The 21,260-nt window shown below is 26.4% G+C and overlaps 1 protein-coding gene across 1 annotated transcript; it reads left to right on the top strand.

Moving 5' to 3' along the window:
* Positions 1–2,350: 2,350 nt before the first annotated feature.
* LOC132927676 (52 kDa repressor of the inhibitor of the protein kinase-like) lies at positions 2,351–5,261 on the top strand. The gene is made up of 2 exons (XM_060992255.1): positions 2,351–4,857; positions 4,927–5,261. The coding sequence occupies exons 1-2, from the start codon at positions 2,634–2,636 to the stop codon at positions 5,094–5,096; spliced, it is 2,394 nt and encodes a 797-aa protein (XP_060848238.1). The 5' UTR covers positions 2,351–2,633; the 3' UTR covers positions 5,097–5,261.
* Positions 5,262–21,260: the final 15,999 nt, after the last annotated feature.

Raw genomic sequence — 21,260 nt, 5'->3', positions numbered from 1 at the left:
AATTCTACCGGAAAATTAATTCAATTTTTATGAACATTTTTAGTTCAAGGTTTACGACATTTGATATTTACCCATAAAATATTATTTCTCCTCAATCAATAATTGTTATATATTTTATTTGTTTCAAAAAAAATACTAATAATAGATATTTGAAATTTTCACCAAATGTGTATATTATCATTTTCATTATTTCAATAAAATGTTCAATATTGTTTAATTCTTTTTGAGTAATAATTGATAAGAACATTTTCAATTTTTTGTTTGTTTGAAATGTGTATAAAAAATCATTCACAGTGTTAAAATTCTTTAAAATGTAAAAAAAGATTGTACATAAGTTTTTCTTAAATCTGAATAAAAGTATTAAGAAAATACATAAGCACAATATTTTTTCTATATAATAAATAAATTATATTATAAACTTTTTATTAAACTTTTATGGTGTTTTTTATATTGCCAATTATGAATTTTACTATACGCAATTACATTTTTGATTTTTTTTTTTTTTAATTTAATCTTTTTATAGGTATTTTAAATCTATTTTACTGTTTTACGGTATTTATAGAAAATTGTTATAACATTTTGAGTTATATTAATTGATATATTATGGTATAAATTCATATTATTATAATTATTAAATATTAATAATATAATAAATACAATGTTTTTGGAAATATTTATGTCAACCTACTATATGATACACTAAAAGTAAAATAAATGATTTTAATAGGTATCAAAAAAACATATCACTTGGTGATCGAAATGTAGACTGATGGACCGTTTTCGTTCAGAATCATAAATGGTTATAATATAATAGTGTAGGTTACTTGACACCTGTTACACCAATGTACAGCAGAATGGAACCGACTTTTTTTTTTTTTTTTTTTTTTTTTTTTTTTTTTTTATGTTTTTTTTTTTTTTTTTTTATTTAAAATATAATTACAATCTATACAACAGTTTGGTACAATAAGTAATTGAGATGAAGTATTTACATATCGAGAATAACAGATGGGGGAGGGCACTCAGTAGTGCCACCCGACAAAATGGAACCGACTTACACGCCTTTTTTAATAATTCTTAACGGGATGAGACCTAAGATACAATATAATTATAAGCAATCATTATTGCTAAATTATACAGTTTTTCGGCTTATAGAGAAAATTAACAATAATTAAAACTAAAACGATAGATCCTAGTTACTAAAGCTAATAAATTTTAAGAGAGATAAATTTGAATTCAGAGTTGTGGAAGGAAAAAGAGCATTATTGATTTTCATTACGAGTCTTAGTTAATAGGAATTCTTAAACTGGAATTCCTAATACACTTCAATCACGAGCTTATCGAGCTTTAATGCGTGGACACGAGAAAGCTCCCGAGACTCCTGTAAGAAATCCTAGCGTGCTATATCCAAACTACGAGCATAATAATTAGGCACTAGTGACACTATTCGTACTCCCACACAAAGAGTAGATAATTATATTAAATACATATAAATTCTGGCACATATTTGTTGTTAACATACGAACGACACACGAACGATTGGGACATATTTTATATACGTCCGTGGTTGTTATAGGTACACGACAACGCGTATAAAAATTAGTTTCATATTTTATACGACACGTTTAACGCCCTCTGTGGATAAATAAGCACAATACTTGTAACATATATATATTTATGTAGACTGTTATTCTCAATATTAGGAAACAGTATAGATAGCGTTTGAAACCTTGAAATCTCGGGTGGTCGTGCGCGGAGTAGCGGGGCAACCAACATTTTGGGTGATCTGCACCATCACCCCGCCAAACCCGATTACCCGTAACCCACACGTCCTTTTTGGTCCATGTGGTACATACATGTATACATAGTAATACTGTCCAGTTCAAGTTGTTGTCCTACTGTATAGGCGCTACACTACATATATAACGGCCAACCGATTCAAGCCGCCGTCCTGTGCTGCCGCGTGCCCATCATTCTGCATATTGTTGTACTGTGCAGTGTGCACGGTCAGATATCGAACTCGAACGTCTCCGCTGATCAGTTGCTTGTCGACCAGTGGCGTATTTGAGGGGGGGGCGATGGGGGCAATCGCCCCTCCCGAGAGTTTTTAGACCAAGAAAATTTGTGTACAAGTAATAGGTATTTTATTAAGAAACAAAAATAAAATTATGATTTATGAAAAATGTTATCAGTGATAACAAAAGATAAAAATGTACATACATTTTTCTTTGGGGTACAAATGTCGTCGTGCTCACTCGCCACACTACGTCACGTAGATCACTGGCCAACTAGGTCCCCTGGGGTCATATTATATCATCATATTGTTCTGTGATATCCTAGTCCCCGGCTTAGATAATACATACTTAGATTAATAATAAATTAATCAATTAATATGTATTATCTAAGGTCCCCGGTAACTTAGTTGACCGTTTATCAAAGTGTGTGATCGCCTGACAACAGCTGTTATTATCTATGATATTGATAACTGATACATAATATAATTTTGTTTAATATGTGGTTTTGTTCTTAATAGTTATATAAATATATATTAATAGTTATAATAGTTGATGTGTTGTGTTATATTATAAATTTATAATAATTAAATAATACATTACCTAGTGTCTCAGTGCGATAATATGTCTAATTTAATGAACCAGTGGTTAAAACGCAAAAATGAAGACTGCACTGATAATACTGATAGTACAAATAAAAAGAAAATAAATGAGACAATTGTTACTCCGTCTGCAACTTCTGGTTCATCTACATTAAATAGCTTGGTAACTATTAATAATATTGCTAGTCCCTCTTTTGAACTAGATGTTGCACATTTTATAAAAGACTCTAATGTAATTTGTTCTGACCATGATCGTGCAAAATTAATAACCATGGATAATTTGCCCGAAAATGATTTTATTCTTCCTTTTTCTGTGCATATAAAAAAAGGTAAAGAAGAAAAAAGATACCTAAACAAAAGTTATTTTGAAAAATATAAATGGTTAACTTTTTCTAAAACAATGTCAGGACTATATTGTAAATTTTGTGTTTTATTCGGTCATAAAGGAGGGAGATACAAAACGATTACATTAAGTAAATTTGTTTCTAAACCATTAAAAAAGTACTCTAAACTCTTAGGAAAAGATGGGGATCTAGAAGTACACAGCAAAAATATTTATCACATAAATTGTGTTCAAGTTGCAGATGATTTTATGAAAACCTTTAATAATCCCCAAAAAGAAGTGATAAATTTAATAAACAGTGAAAGAATGAAACAAATTACAGAAAATAGAAATCGTCTAAAACCCATTGTAGAATCTATCATATTCCTAGGTCGTCAAAATATTCCATTACGGGGTCATCGAGACCATGGAGACTTTTTTGAAAATTATAATGAAGGACATTCTATTGTAAATCAAGGTAATTTTCGTGAACTTCTCAACTACAGAATAAAGGCTGGGGATTTAGCTTTAGAAAATCATTTGAAGACAACACACTCTAAAGCAACCTATATAAGTCCTGTCATTCAAAATGAACTCATTGATTGCTGCAAATCAGTAATTATAGAAAACATTTTAGGGGAAGTAAAAATATCAAAATATTATTGTGTTATTTTTGATGAGACCACCGACATCAGTCATACATCTCAAATGAGTTTGGTGCTCAGATATTTATGTAAAGGAGTTGTGAAAGAAAATTTTGTTTGTTTTATTGATTGTCATGCTTATGCATACAATGAAAAATGTACCACCTTAATCGGAGACGATGAGGATAAAAATGATAATATTAATGAAAAAGATATTAATTTTGAACCAAAACTAAATGGTGACACTTTGGGTGAAATAGTAATTTCTTTATTAAAAAATTATGGCCTTGACCTACAATATTGTGTTGGAGTTGGAACTGACGGCTGTTCTGTGATGGTATCAGAAGTGCGAGGTGCAGTTAAAAAAATTCAGTCATATGCAAAAAATGCTGTCCATAGCCCCTGTTCAAATCACAGTCTGAATTTATCTATATCTAAATCATCTACAGTTCAGTCTATTAGAAACAGTGTCGGACTAATGAAAGAAATATTACAGTTCTTTAACTGTTCATCAAAAAGAAATTTTGTTTTGAAAACAATTTTGAATGGTCAGCAACGCTTACTAAGCTTATGTGAGACCCGTTGGACTGAGCGCCATGATAGTGTCATGGTATTCAAAACATCTATACCGTATATAATAAAAAGTTTAACAAAAATTTCTGAATGGCAAGAATCTGATTCATCTTCTAAGGCTAGAACTTTATTAACAGCTTTATGTAGTTGTGAATTCATAATTGCAATTCATTCTTTAGCAAATATTTTATGTGTGACAGCACCTGTTAGCCGTATTCTCCAAGGTTTGAACTATGATATATTAAATGCTAAAAACTGTATTGATGATATAATATTTAATTTAGAAAATAAACGTACCAATTGTCTTGTAATATTTGGAGATATATATCAAGAGTGTGTATTGTTAATGAACGAAATGGATATCGAAGTAAAAATCCCTAGATTATCGAAATATCAAACAAAACGCTCTAACCATCCAGTAAATAATATAGAAGAGTATTATAGAGTATCACTATTTATACCATTACTGGAAAATATCCTAGAAGACTTAAGATCAAGATTCATAAGAAAAGAAAATAAGATGTTATTAGATTTATGTTTGTTAATTCCACGCTACATTACTGACATTTCTAATGACGATTTTAAAAAAATAACAGAAGCTGCCACAGAATTATTTGTATTTAATGAAGAAGAATCTGTTGACCAAATCGAGCTAAAAACAGAACTAGATCTATGGAAAACTAAATGGCAACGAATAAAAACTGATGGTAAAAAATGTTTGTAATTATACTTTTCTTAAAACTGTATTAATTGATTGTTTTATAATTTTGTTTAAGGTCATGAAATTTGTCAAGATGCTTTGTCATCAATGGAAAATTGTAATAGTATCATTTATCCAACTTTGCATAAATTAATAAGTATTATTGCTTGTCTGCCTATTAGTGTAGCATCCGCAGAACGCAGCTTTTCAACGCTTAGAAGGTTTGGTGCATGTGTTAATTATTAGAATAAAAATTAGCTAGCTTCTATAAAATACTTTAACTATATACCTACAACCTAATACTATATATATTCTATATATATAATAGTATATATATATATATATTTACAATGCTTAAAATTAAAGATCTGTTTTTCTTCTTAAATTGCATTAAAAAAAACTTTTGTTAGATTGAAAACCTAGTTAAGATCTAGAATGGGACAAGAACGCTTGACTGGTTTGGCTTTGCTAAACATACACCATACTTTAACCATATCAGTAGATGATGTTATAAATAGATTTGCTAATACAAAAAAAAGAAATATAGATTTTGTTTTGTAAATATGTTGTTTTTTTATCATATTAGTAACTTATTACTTTATAGGTTATATTATACAGGTACAATATAAAATTAATTATGTCTAGGTAAGTTTATGTAAATGGTTGCCGGTTTGGAATATTCTTTTTAAAATCGCCCCCCCTCAGATGAACTCTCAAATACGCCACTGTTGTCGACATTTGTCTGGTGCGGTCTTGCGGAAAACCTGTAATTTATTGATTTACATTATCACTTTGGTTGTGCATTATAATAATTGCGATACCTCGTTTATTAATATATATGTTTAGTATATCGCCGAGCGTTGGGTCAGTACGGTATTTTATGTGATATACGTTTAATTTGTTTAAAATACCGAGTAATTTGGTGAGTAGTAAATCAAAAAAATATTTGAAAAAACTAAAGAATATTGCTTTTCACAGGTCACCGCCATATTATTTTATATTTTATTGTTAATTTCAATAAATATTTTATATTATTGTGGAATAAATTCATAATTGTTGATTTTTAACAGATTTCCTGCTATTCAGAGAAAATAGTTTGGATGTTAACTGCAGTATTAAAAATCGACATTTTGATCCACATTGATTTCTCGGAAATACAAAATATAGAATATTAACAAAAGCAGCAGTTCCTAGTATTATAATAACTATAGAGAAAAAAATTTGAGTTGGTTATAATTTATTTTAATTTGTTATTATTAATATTACTTTTATAGAAAATCTTGTTATTTTTAAGAGGAAGTAATACCCATAATATGCGTTGTCTCCGTCTTACACACGTACGACATAGCAAGTGTTTATTCACCAATTTCAATAGTGTGCTGTTAGTTTTGATATAAGAGTGAATTGACCTATTATACAATTTAAAGCTAAGATAATTATTTAGGGCCCTGCGAAGTCTTTTATTGATATAATTATAATTATTATTATTATGTAAGTTATGATCTTTTTGAAATTGTATATTTTAAAATGACTATAACTTACTTAAAAATAATAATATAAATAAAATCTTACGCGGGGCCCTATAGATAATTATCTTACCTTTAAATTGTATAATAGATCAATTCACTCATATACCAAAACTAACAGCACACTATTGAAACTGGCGAATGAACATTTGCTATGTCGTATGTATGTAAGACGGAGACAACACACGCGGGTACTACGTATACTCTTAATGCATTTAAAATTTTTAACGTTTGATAGGTACTTATATTTTGTTTAGAAAATATGGAACCTTTTGTATTGGCTGCTTTTGACAACAATGTTCTTCATGATGTTTCAAGAAGACCGGCTTTGGTCATGGCCAATTTTAGATTGGTTAGACAACTGGACAACAAGAAAAAGGAAATAAGAAGATTAGAAAAGTTACTAAAGCATAAAAATCAACAACTTGTAGCTCTTAGAAAATACATTGAATACATGAAAAAAGAAAACCCTACAACCAACGACGAAACAGCCAACATATTAGTTGATTTCGGTAAATATAAAGATTTAATTACTAATATTGGTCTAAAAAAAAAGTATTACAATATTTAAGAACTAAATATTAATTATTATTATTATAAAAATATGTTTGTAATAAACAAAAAAAATTTCAAATTAATAAAATTTACGATTACTTTGATGTACACGATTACACGAATACAATTATTAATACTGCGGGGTCTTAGTAAAAGGTCCTATGCATTGAGGAAAACCAACTTTTGACTCTTCATATCCGTCATATCTTATATATCTTATAGTTTAATACGATTTTTTTGATTTCTATACACATAATTGTTATTGGCTTACTAATATTAACTGACCAAGGAATTTCTTGTATAACTTTAGTGTATAATATGAACATAGTATAAAATATATTATGAATAATGATAATATACGACGGTATATTTACATAGTGTCCCGTGCGAGAATTTACCCATTGTCATATCTCCTGAAATAATGGAAATATTATAATTTTGTTTTTTTTTTTTTAGACTCATAGGCACCGTAGTATCCAAGTATTTTATATTTTAATTTAATGTTTTGGTAAAAAGTTAAAAAATATTTTTTCATTTAATCATTTAAAATAATATAAAAATATAAATAAATTATATGTATAATAATACAAAAATATTCTCAAAAATAAAAAAAAATATTAAAAATCACGATGTTTATGAAAATAAAATGTCGAAAAGTCAACTTTTTCAGAAACTCTACAAAGTGATGACTAACTTCGATTTCTTTTGAAAACATTAAAACATTAAATTTTATTAAAATATGAAATACTTGTAGTCTTTGTCCCTGTGAATCTTTTAAAAAAAACATAATTTTGATATCTCAATTATTTCAGGAAATATTGCAACGGGTAATCCTCTCGCGGTACACTCTGTACATAAAATAAATGTTTTGGTTGAGTTGTAGGTATCTCATCGAAATAATGATATTTGGGGTTGTCGTTTAAAAATCTTGTGACCCACTGCAGATAATAATATAATATACTCGAAGACTCGAACCGTTTTATAATATCGTATAATACGCCCGATTTCTCTTTTTGAAAAACTACACGTTTAGGGTACATATTTGTTCTGCTGATGGAAGCATTACAATAGTATCTTTTCTGGCCGTAACAATGTGTTATTTTGATTCAAAACGCACTGATATAATAATATAATAGCATTCCATTGAAATATATTATTATATACAACACTTGTAGTCTGTAGCTTTAGGTATCAAACAATATTGGGGATGAGGAAGTTACTTTTCATTTTAGTAATTAAATTACATTACGAATTATGTTTAACAATTTTAATTAGATTATTCTATTACTTTTTTTTATTTCGAAATTTTAATATTGTTAAAAAAAATAACTTCATTTCAATTAAATTTTATTTAAAAAAAATAAAAATATATTATTGCAAAGCTTAATAATTATGTGGTCAATACATTAAATTAATATAATAACGATCAACAATATGGAATTATTAATTATGTAAAATTTTTATTTAAAAACCACAAAAGACAATAATTATTAAAATACATTATTATTTGGCTATTTTAAATAACTATATCCAAATAACTATGATTCGAAACAAAATTACTACTTATTAAAAATAAAACATTTTTGTCATAATTAGCTATTTAACACAAATGATACTATCAGAAAATTGACCCAGTTATTTACAATTTATTGAAATAAATAATCAATTAGTTCTTAAAATGTATTAAAAATAAATAAATATATATAGCAAAGAATAATTTAGTAATTGTATTTAAAAAGCAACTTAAATATTACGTGTAAATTACTTAAAAATTAAAAGATTAAAAATTGAAAGATTGAAAACCTTATAAACCTTGTAATCTTGTTTTAAATTTTTAATCTTGTATAATCTTGATTTAATGTATTAATAAGTATTTATTTTATTATTATATTCTGCTATTATTGAGCTATTTATAGATAATATATAATATTCAAATCTTTAATTATTTTTATTTTTGCTATAAATGTCAATAAAAAATTATTCTGTTGTTCAAAATTCTTGAAAATTTAATACATGGTTTTTTATAAGCTGTTCTCATATCTCTGTACAAATTATAATATAACATAGATACAGGCTTTTTTTTTTTACATTTATTTAAGTTCAAATTTGGAAAAATTATACGTATTTTAACGATGTTAATTATTTTGTTATAATTTAAAAACATTATTTGTGCTATTCGTGGGGACTTAACACTTTTATGAAATTATACATTTTACTATACGCAATGAAATTTCCAAAATATTATGTAGATTAATGTTGAGATGTTATTTATTTATACTATTAACACTGTTTTACTGTCTTAAAGTAAAGTATTATTAACTCAAAAGTCAGTAACAATAATTTAATACGGTAAAAAATAAAAATATATTATAATAATTAAATACTGATAAATAATAATATAATAATTACTATATGTTTTCGGAAAAAAATAAATCAACCTATACCGTATTACTTTTGAATATAATGACATATCATAAAAACATATCATTAAAATATACTTAATAAGCTGACCGGCTGTCTCCGTTCTTAATCGTTTTTCGCTATTGCCTAATTAGTGACTCACCCAATACCTAATGTACACCAGAGCGACTCTCACATGCCTTTTTTGTATTAATTATTGGAATTATATTCATTTATTTATTTATTTATACATGATTATGAGTAATATCGTAACTTAGGATTATGTGCAATTCATAGCTTTGTTCTTACTAAGAAAAGTTGGACTGAAAAATGCATAGCCCGTAATCTTCAATATCATACACATATAATTTTAAAAAGTTTTAAATCTAATCTCATTATAATTATACTATTATAGTATTATGAATTATATTACTAAAAAAATATTAAAATAATATATATGTTTGTATTTTAAGGAAATATGAAAGTGGATGAAGAACATTTTGATTACGATTATCTTCCAATAGAAGAAGGGATATACTCGTACTCGAACGAGTAAAAAAATAAGTAAAAATAAGTAAAAAAAAATGAAATACTGTTACATCGTGAGCTTTGGACATTTCTGTGGAAAATTCGCTACATATCAATTAATAGATAATAATTTACTGTTGTACAAGTCTTATAATATTATCATGCTTCTAATTTTTATTGTATACCTTAATTAAAAACTTAATAAATAAATAAGCTCATTATTAAAAATACGTTTGTGACATCAAAATTTGTATTCAATAAATGAAATAATATAAAATTAATTTAATTCGAAATTGCTTATAATAATAATATATATTTGTAACAATAATATACTACATTTTTGATTATTTAATTGGTGTACAAAATTTGTTTATTTCTGTACTTCAATCTCGTTACTTATAATATTTTGTTGTTGAACGTCTGCGGTTATAGTTATTGCAGCTCCGCGTCATACGTTCTTATAAAAGGTAATCTCTCACTTTAACATAGCGACTAGCGAGTGGAACTTTACATATTATCATAATAATATTATTTATATCATTCATCATTTATATTGATAATATGTTCTATTGTTCTATACTCGACTATCAACACTTCAATATCTAGCATTAAATTCATGTATCCAAAGAAGAAGTAATAATACTTATAACAGTTAATGCTTTAATACTTAAGAGTCTTATCACAGAAAGTAATGATGTACTAAATATCAAAAAGTAATTTTACCCAAATCGGATATTTAGATAGGTATTTCTGTTGTTTACTATAAAAACGTAATGTGTAATAAATTAATGTATTAACACAACTGCTACTTATTCCGGATCAAAACATTACATATAAATGATATAAAATGCAATTTTTTTAAACTTAAAAGCAAAAAAGCTGCAGCATTAAATACACAAATATACGCAGTTATACCAAGTTACCATAATAACTTTGAAAATGCACTGTAACTTTTTTTTAAAAGAAGAAATTAATATCTAAAAATTATCTAAAATCTTAAAGTTTAAGACAATATTATTATAAATACAAAATGCATTATTTATAAGCTTTAATATAATTTTAGAATAGGTATATTAAACAAATAACCATAAAAAAATTTTACTTTAAAAAATACATAAATATATTTAAATAATCTGTATATATCTTAATTAAAATATTTTTTTTATTAGTTTGTTAGATTTGATAATGATTTCTTATTAATGTAACTACAGTGAAACCTCCCTTAATGGGCATCTCTAAATAACGGACACCTCTAAATAGCGGACACTTTTATGGCATTTCAACTTTTAATTTTAATCATTTCTATCGTAAATTTTTGGAATCAGAAGATGCATTAACACACGAAATGACTTCGCGTCAAGATACGAAACCATCTAAAGTAACTGATTTTTTTAATATGTTAGTATTAATTTTTATGTTATCAATTTTTTTTATCTTCTTACCTTCGCATTTTTAAAAATACGGTATTAACTAACATTAATGGTAATCGCTAACAAACTATTTAATAATTAAACATATTGTTTACTTGAATTTTTTTACTAATTTACGAAAAGTACAAATAATTATTATGCAGCAAAGCTCGAATTATATATTTTATGGTGTTATTACTTACTTCTTAAAATGTGTATAAAATATTAATGAATAGTGTTTTGTGTTTTATTTATTTTTGCATATGACTGAAAAATAACAAAAAATATACTACGGTATATTTAATCAATTTTATGAAATAAAGATAAATAAATAATATGTATATATGACATATAGGTACCTATGGCTATATCTAGTGGCTAATTACAAAAAATAAAAAATATTACAGGTAAATACATTTTGAACAGTTCTTTAAATAATATATTTATCTATTATGAAAAAAAAAATGAAAAAGGTAATGTGTGTATGTGTGTGTATTTAAGCAATCCACAGACTAGACTAATTTATCGCATTCATGTTTCGGAAATTTGATACAATAATAATATACCCGAGGACGTGCTCCTCGAAGCTAATTTTCAAAATTTTGCATTTTAAAGAGAAATTTATACAAGGATTTGTTGGCTAACGAAACACAATTATTCTTATTTGTTTGTATAGTGTCGCCATTAGTTACATTTACATGTAATAAAATGGTTATTATAATTGGATATAATTTTAGATCTGCAGTATTTTATATTTGGTCAAAACCACCCAAGATTCCACCCCTCCTCACTTTGGTAATTGTATTATATTTGTTAAGCCTAACATAAAATCCTAAATATTGTGATACTATTGTTTATAAAATAAAATAAAATAAAATATATTCTTTATATTTTCTTTCATAATTAAATAATAATATTTCTTATACAATAAATTAATATTAAAAATTTTTTAAATTTATATCATCTGTTAGTTTGTATACATTTTTATTTTTACATTTCATTAATTATTTATTTGTAGTACCTATAACTATTTTATTACATATTGTAATCCATGACCATTGACACCACCTTAAACAAACGAAAAAAATATGCATTTTTTGAGAGTCTAATACAATCCATATGAGTGGAATACTGTAATTACTCTTTAAAATGCAAAATTCAAAAAATTAGCTTCGAGGTGCACATTGTCGGTTATAGGACTACTTACCTATGTACCAAATTTCAGAACCATGATTGTAATGCTAGGACTTATTGGCTGAGTTGGCTGTGGATTGCTTTGACATACAAATATTGCCTTTTAAAATTTTAGATTATTGTTATATATGAATAACATAATGGTATTTTCCTTGTAATAGCATAGAAGTGGTATCTTATGCGCATAGCTAATATAATAATTATCTCAATCCGACGACAAACATAAAGTAATCTGAGTAATTAATAATTGAGATTATATTATATAAAATAAATATAACTAATTCATTAATATAACGGGTTATAATTTTGGCGTTCTTATTTGCTATTACAGTTAGACTTGAACAACATATTTTGTACTTTGAAGTTTTGAACGGTCATTACATCAAAATACAAAACCTAATAAACCTATGTATGTGTAGATTTTGTAATGTTTTAAAAGGAAAGTTGTTTTAGTTTCAATTTGGTCTTAGCGAGTCGCAGTTGATAATTTTTACAAATTTAACGAAAATCATTAGACAATGAAACAATCGTATTTCATTCGATGTACGCTGGCACGTTGTTATAAATAAATAAGCGAAATATAATAATAATATTATAATGTTTGGACATTTGAACGTCTACACAGTTATTATATGCGATAGGAATAGCTCCTAATTATTTAATATGATAATATACATTTTATATGCTAAATAAATTGATACAATAGGTAGTTATAGTATAATTGTATAATTACACGGTCATTTGATTTAATGTGTTTTTGTATAATTTGTTTGTGTACATAAAAATAAAAAATATCATTGATATCATTTTAAAAGTGACTTTAAAGTATGCCGACTGTACAGAAATGTTGTTTTTTTAAAAATAACAGTATTTAAAATATTTAAATATGATTATTGGTTAACGATTAGATTGATTATGTAGTTAATGTAATTATTATACATAATACTTTATTAGTTTAGCCATATAGTAATTTATTAAAAGTATAGGAAATAGGTCAAGGGCGTATTTGAGTTGAGACCATGGGGGGAGGCGAAATTAATTTTTCTTCTACACAAACTAAAAATAATTTACAGTTGATTTCCTAAATAGGCATAAAATTCTTATTATGTTTAGTATAATATCATTACGATTTACGATCTTCTCAAACGGAAAATTTTTTAAATAAATTAATAATTATTGTATTATATAGAAAAAATTCGAGGCATAGGCGTAAATTGTGGGGACTTAGGGGGGCTTAGCCCCCTACATTTTTTTAATTTTTCAAGAAATTTAAGGTTATTCGTTAGAGAAAGTTATAAAATGTAAAACGTAATTCCTAATCAGGATATCCGAGTTATGTGTTATGCGAACATTTAAGCTTACACGAATTTTATATTGTAAATTTGTAATAAAATTAAAATGTCGAGCTATACGTTAATATTTTATAACGAAAACGATAAAAAGTTATATGTATTATACGCCGTTAAATAAATAATTTTTAAGTTTTTGTATAATAAAATTGTAAAATGTACATGAATTTTTTTTAGAACTAAAACTATGGTCGATGAGAAGTGATAAATTATAATTCAATAGGCATACCTACTTATATATAGGGCTAAAAAGTGAAAAACAAGTTCAGTTTGGTGAAAAAATTGATTTTTAACGATTTTAAAATGAAAAACAGTTAGAACACGTACATTATTTTTCCTAACAAGACGAAAGTACGTAAACCATAAACGTTTATTACATATAATTCAAAATTGAATTTTTACGTGGACTGTATTGTTTTAATTTTGCCTAAAGTGTTTTTCTAATGACTTTCTTAACGAAAATCTATAATATTAGAGTAACCATTATTGCAAATTGTATGTTTTTTGAGAGTGACGACCAGTGGGTGTGAGTGAGTGGTATCTGCAGGCTTTTATATACGAGTACATAAATATCACCCATGTGAAATATTGTATAAAAAATTTTATTATTTTCTAATTTTCCCATGAACCTATGAATATACTCTGAGACTGTGTAATGAATAATGAATAACTGGACACTCGAACTCAGCTTCTGATTTACACTATTTGACATTAAAAAAAAAAAAAAACACTACACATGCACAACCGGGGCGCCGTAACCAATCCGCCGCAGTTGGACTGTGCAACCATGTTCGATTTTCTGTGGAGAAGACCTCCCCACCCCTTCCGTAATCGAAAAAATAAAAATTATGTTTCTCATTTTTGATCGATTATATTAAATATTTTATAATTTTATTTGTAGAAATGCACAACATAATATGATATAATCAATACTATTTTATAGTATTAATAAAAAAACATTTTTAATATACTTACAATATTAATAATAAATATAAGTTTATAATGCAATTTAGTATTTACTAATTATTGTGTATCTATTTCATACCTTTTTTTGATTTTTCAACCTCCTCCCACCTACTTTTTATAGAATTTTGCGCATGGGCCTGAACTAGACACTCAAACACAAGCTTTTGCCTATGCTATACGGCCATAATCAAGGGCACGCGAAATCCGTCGAACAGGTAGTTACTCAAATCACGATCTGGCGGTAGCTGTGGGTTGTGAGTCCAGTAGTTCACGAACTGGTTATTATAACGCCATCTATGGTTCCGCATACGTCTTTAGGTTCGACGATCGTTATACTAAGAAGTAGCTGGCTATAATTCTACCTTGTAACGTTTGAGACGGAATGTCACATATATATACAACCAGACGTTCATTATCATCTTGGGGATCTGTTGTGTGACAAGCGTGTATGACTGGTTTGTATATAATAGCCTACAATCGGGTCTTCGGTCCTGAGTAGCGCTTACCCTGTAAAATAAAAAAATAAATAAAAATGTATATTTGTAAAATAAATAATAAAATGTATATATGTATAATAAAAAATAAAATGTATATATGTATAATAAAAAATAAAATGTATATATGTAAAATAAAAAATAAAATGTATATATGTATAATAAATAATAAAATGTATAAATGTAATTAAAAAGTACCTGTCGTTGCGTTTGTCACACAACAGATCTTCTTTTGCATTTTTTCAACTTGAAATTTTCAAATTAATCTTAATTAATTTTTTTCATTTGTACATGGTACCTTTTTTACAATAAAACCTGACTAAATACGTGTTGCTGGGTGAAAAAATATTATATATTACGAAAAATTACTCGAAAATCAAACAAATCGTCTAAATGATTGTGATGCAATATAATATATTTTTATAAACTCTTTACTATTTACTTCTTATTGTGTATGAGTTGAACACAACATCATTTTTATATTGTTTTCAATATGTTTTTATTTATTCTTGTCTTATTATAGATAATTAATGCTGTCAAAAGTTTTGTATTAATTAATTAATCTGAATAATGTATAGGTACCAGATAGCAGCTATTTATCTTTTTTGATACACCAATTTGGTTTTATAAAATAAAATTGTGTGTATTAATTTTGAGTCCAAATTATATTAGAATCTGATTTTTGTAAACACCATAAAATATTTTAAATAGAATTAATAAACATAATTTACTGAAATATAAAAATAAATAACTTATACAAATTGACTTCAAAATATAAATTTAAAAAATGTTCATTATTAAATCATTGCGTAAGAAATATTATTAATATACATTGTATATAATTTTAAAGATTTGCGGAATAAATAACCCCGTGAAAAATAACCCTATAATAAAAATGATTGTGTTTCTACCTAATTATAAATGTGTAATACAAATTACAATGTTAATAAATAATAATTATTTTATATCTGATCGATATGACAGACAGATCGTGGCACCGGGCTCCGAATAGTTTTTCGTATAGGTATACAACAATTTATCATTGAATCCAAATTTAACAGTATTTGTGGAGACATAAAAATTGTACGTATGCATGTTATAAATCGTATTATACGCAATGACTTAATACTAATATAATACTTAGATTGTATAGAATCTAATGTATAATATATTATATAGAAAAAATACGAGCCATAGGCGTAAAATGGGGGGACATTTTTTTAATTTTTCAATAAATTTAAGGTTATTTATTAGAGAAAGTTATAAAATGTAAAACGTAATTCGTCTAATCAGAATATCCGATAGGTAATGTGTTATGCGAACATTTAAGCTTCATGTATGAATTTTATTTGTAAATTTGTAATAAAATTAAAATGATAGAGCAATACGTTAATATTTTATTACAACGATAAAAAATTATGTATTATACGCACTATCAAATACGTCCTTGAAATAGGTACATTGATAGTTTACAATATGAATTTTTTTCAGAACTAAAACGATGGTCGATGAGAAGTGATAAATTATAATTGATAGGTACCTCCTTTATATAGGACTAAAAAGTGAAAACCAAGTTTAGCTTAGTGAAAAAAATTATTTTACGATTTTAAAACGGTATAAGAACACATCCGTTATTTTTTCTAACAAGACGAAAATACGTAAACCATAAACGTTTATTGCACGTAATTCAAACTTCTACGTGGACTGTATGTCTGTATTGTTTTGTTTTCTCTGGCCTGAAGCTTAAGTGTTTTGCTAATGACTTTCTTAACGAACATCCATAATATTAGAGTAACCATTATTGCAAATTGTATGTTTTTTGAGTTGCGACCAGTGGGTGTGAGTGAGCGGTATCTGGCTTTTATATACTGTTACATAAATATCACCCGTGTGAAATAATGTGCAATATTTTATTGTTTTCCGATTTTCCCGTGAACCTATGAATAATTCTGAAACTGTATATGAATAATGAATAACTGAACATTTGAACTCAGCTTCTGATTTACACTATTTGACATTAAAAAAAAAACACTACACATGCACCACCGTAACCAATCCGCCGCAGTTGATCTATGCAACCGTGTTCGATTTTCCGTGGAGAAGACCTCCCCATCCTATCCATAATCGAAAAATATAAATTATGTTTCTCATTTTTGATCGATTATATTAAATATTTTATAATGTGATTTGTAAAAATGTACAACATAATATAATATAATCAATAATAATTTATAGTTTTGATAAAAAACATTTTTAATATACTTACAAAATGAATAATAAATATAAATGTAATGTATAATGCTATAATTTAGTATTTGCTAATTATTGTGTATCTATTTTATACATTTTTTGATTTTTCAACCCCTTCCCACCCACTCGTTATGAAATTTTGCGCATGGGCCTAAACTAGACAATCAAACACAAGCTTGTTATTATGCTATACGGCCATGATCAAGGGCACACGAAATTCGTCGAGCAGGTGGTAGTTACTCAAATCACGATTTGGCGGTAGCTGTGGCCGAGTCACAGTAATTCACGAATGCGATATTATAGCGCCATCTATGGTTTTGCATACGTTTGAAGGTCCAACGATTAGTACACTATGAACGACGGCCGGCTATTCTGCCGTGTGACGTTTCGGACGGAATGTTATATATATATACAACCAGACGTTTACAATCGTCTTGGAGGTCTGTTGTGTGACGAACGCGTATAATGACTGGTTTGTATAAAATAGCCTACAATCAGGTGTTTGGTTCTGAGTAGCAATTACTTAAAAAAAAATGTATACGAGTATTTGTATATTCAATAAATAAGAGGAAAATGTATAAATAAAATAAAAAAAGTCCAGTCATTACGTTTGTCACATAAGACACACAACAGATCTCCAAAAAGATATTTTGCTTTTTTCAACTTGAAATTTTCAAATTAATTTTAATTAATTTTTTTGATTTGTACAAGATACTTTTTTTATAACAAAACATGACTAAATACGAGCCACTGACTGAAAACAGAAATTTCGTATTCATATTATATATATATATATAATATAAACATTATAAACGTTTTACGTTATATATTATATTTCATACGCGCGCGTGCGCACACACACACACACACACACACACACACACACTGGAACTACACGTTAATTAAAAATACCGTGTACGAGTGTACGAGTGTATAATGTATATATTATACTATGAAGAAGTGAAGAACTAATAACTAATCTTAATCCATTTCTAACCCAAATATATATACTAGCTTAGTTTCTATTTTGCTACTCCTATAATGCCGGATTGGGAAGATATCAGCCCGAGTTATAGAATTTCTAACGTTTGATTACAGCTGTTACAGCTACAGTACGATTCAAATAATTCAAATAAATTTTATTTTCTACCAATGTTTGTACTAATTTATCAAAAAAAAAAAAAAAATACAACCAAACACTCAAAACCGGGCCATATTTTGAGAGGCCCACCGAGTTTTACTCAGTAGCTCGCCAGACCAATCCGGCCCTGTCCAATTTTCATATAAGTATTCCCCAATACTGTTCCAACTTTTTTCTTTTATATTTCTATCTATATAATCTTTTAACCCCAGTTCCCAAATTGATGGATTATTTTGAATACACGAAATAAATTTGTCAGTATCGAAAACCATTGCAAAAGCCAAAATGTTGCAATGTTTAAAATATTAAAATATTTTAAAAACTTAAAAATTTTAAAATAAATTTTTTATAAAAATTTCAAAATAATTTTTTTATAAAAATAAAAAAAACGCAGCCGCTAAAACGCACAATGTGGCACGTGCAATACAATATAATATGTTTTGTTTACACTTCCCGTCGAGTTGGTTAAAATATTTTAAAACAGTAATACAATCAATTATTAAGTTAATGTATTGAAACCTAAACCATAAGATAGAGAAAATCATTCTAATTTACCATTACTAACTATTATTTATACGATTTTCCTGATATTTCATAAATCAATATTTTATATTTTAATGTAGTCGAATGTAAAATAACTATTATTTATACATTTTTACTTGATACTTCATAAACACTATAAATCATGCAGTTTAATGATAATTTTGATAAATGCCAAATATGTATATTTTTAAATGATTCTAAAATAATGAATTCTAAAGTTAATATATTGAAGCCTTGACCATTTGATATATAAAATGATTCGAAATTACCATTATAAACTATTAATTAAACGATTTTACCTGATATTCCATAAACACTCTAAATCATGCATTCACATTATAATTTGTCGTATAACATTTATATTTTTAAATGATTGTTAAATAATCAATTCTTATGTTAATGTATTGAAGCCTTGAACATTTGATAGAGAATAAGATTCTAGATTACCATTATAAACTATTATTTACACATTTTTACCTGTCACTTCATAAACACTATAAAACATGCAATTAGAAGATTATTTTGATAAATGTATACAATTTATATTTATAAATGATTATGAAATAATCAATGCTTAAATTAATGTAGTGTAACCTTGACCTTGACATAGAGAAAATAATTCTAATTTACCATTATTAACTATTATTTATACAATTTAAGCTGATATATAAAAGACTGTTTAAAACATGTTTTCATATTATAATTTGTCCTAGGTATAAAATTCATATTTTTAAATGATTATAAAATATTCAATGCTTAAGTTCTGTAGTTTAACTTTGACTTTTAGATAGAGAAAATCATACTTATTTTCCATTATTAATTATTATTTATAAAATTTAACCTGATATCTATATAACTGTTTTAAACATGTTTTCATATTATAATTTGTCGTAGGTTTAAAATTCATATTTTTAAATGATTATAAAATACTCAATTCTTAAGTTAGTGTATTGTAGCCTTGACCATTAGATATGGAAAATTATTTTAAATTATCATTATAAACTATTATTTATACATTTTTACCTGATACTTCTTAAACATCATTTTTTTATGGATTTCACAATCTTCAAAGTATTTTAAATTATCATCTATATTGTGCTCAATTAATGTAATAAATATTTTTGAATCTACTGATTATTCAGTGTTTTTTTTTTTAAATAATTGTCTAATGATCATGATTTTGTTAATTAATGATTTATGTATAAACATTTGATAATTTTCCCAGACTTAGTCAAAATATAACTTTGCGATCAACTCTAGTTTAATTTGAATGTATTTTTTATTAATTTATAATACTGAAATTCATTAAAATGTTTACTCTAAAATCACTTAAAAACATTACTTTTTATATACAAAAAAAAAAAAAAAACTATATTTCACAGGTAATGTTTGTTCTGTGTAAATGCGTTTTGTCCGTGTTTGTGCGCGTAGGCCAGAGAAAGAAAACAAATTGTACTCTAACGCTGGTCGCTGTTCTCTGAGTACATTATACACGCACGTGACACTTGTTGTTACTTTTCTCCGTCTTACAAATACAAAACATGGCAAAAACAGTTCTGCACGGCAAAGAACCGAAAAGGCTACAATCAGTGGCGTCACGAACATTTTATTCATAGGTCCAAATACTGAAACTATCCATCCACCCACACATAAAACTAAAACCTGCTGATAAAATAAATATTGATATTTTTTTACTATATTAATTAAGATTAATGTAAAAATTTTTTGGTAAATCGTTAAGTTGATCTTTACTGCGTTTTTTTATAAAAAAATTTAAAACGTCACTTATTGTTTTTGTGTTTTTTAAATTAACTACATCACATGCAAGTATATGTTTTTTTCAATTTGTATCGTTTAATTTCATTTCATTCGTTTTTTTTCCACATAAACAAACATAATTATTCGCGTTTGACATTTTACAAATACGAACTTAACAAACAAATTTGAAAGTTCAAAAGCTAACTGTAATAGGTACCTAACTCAACGATTAAGTCGGTGATGAAGTAATAATTTTTATAATTTTATAATGCAGTTTATCACTCGCGTGATTCACGG

Source organism: Rhopalosiphum padi, chromosome 3 (genome assembly GCF_020882245.1).
Source record: "Rhopalosiphum padi isolate XX-2018 chromosome 3, ASM2088224v1, whole genome shotgun sequence".
NCBI lineage: Eukaryota > Metazoa > Arthropoda > Insecta > Hemiptera > Aphididae > Rhopalosiphum > Rhopalosiphum padi.
The sequence above is the reverse complement of the archived record's forward strand: the minus strand, read 5'-3'. Positions and strand labels throughout refer to the sequence as shown.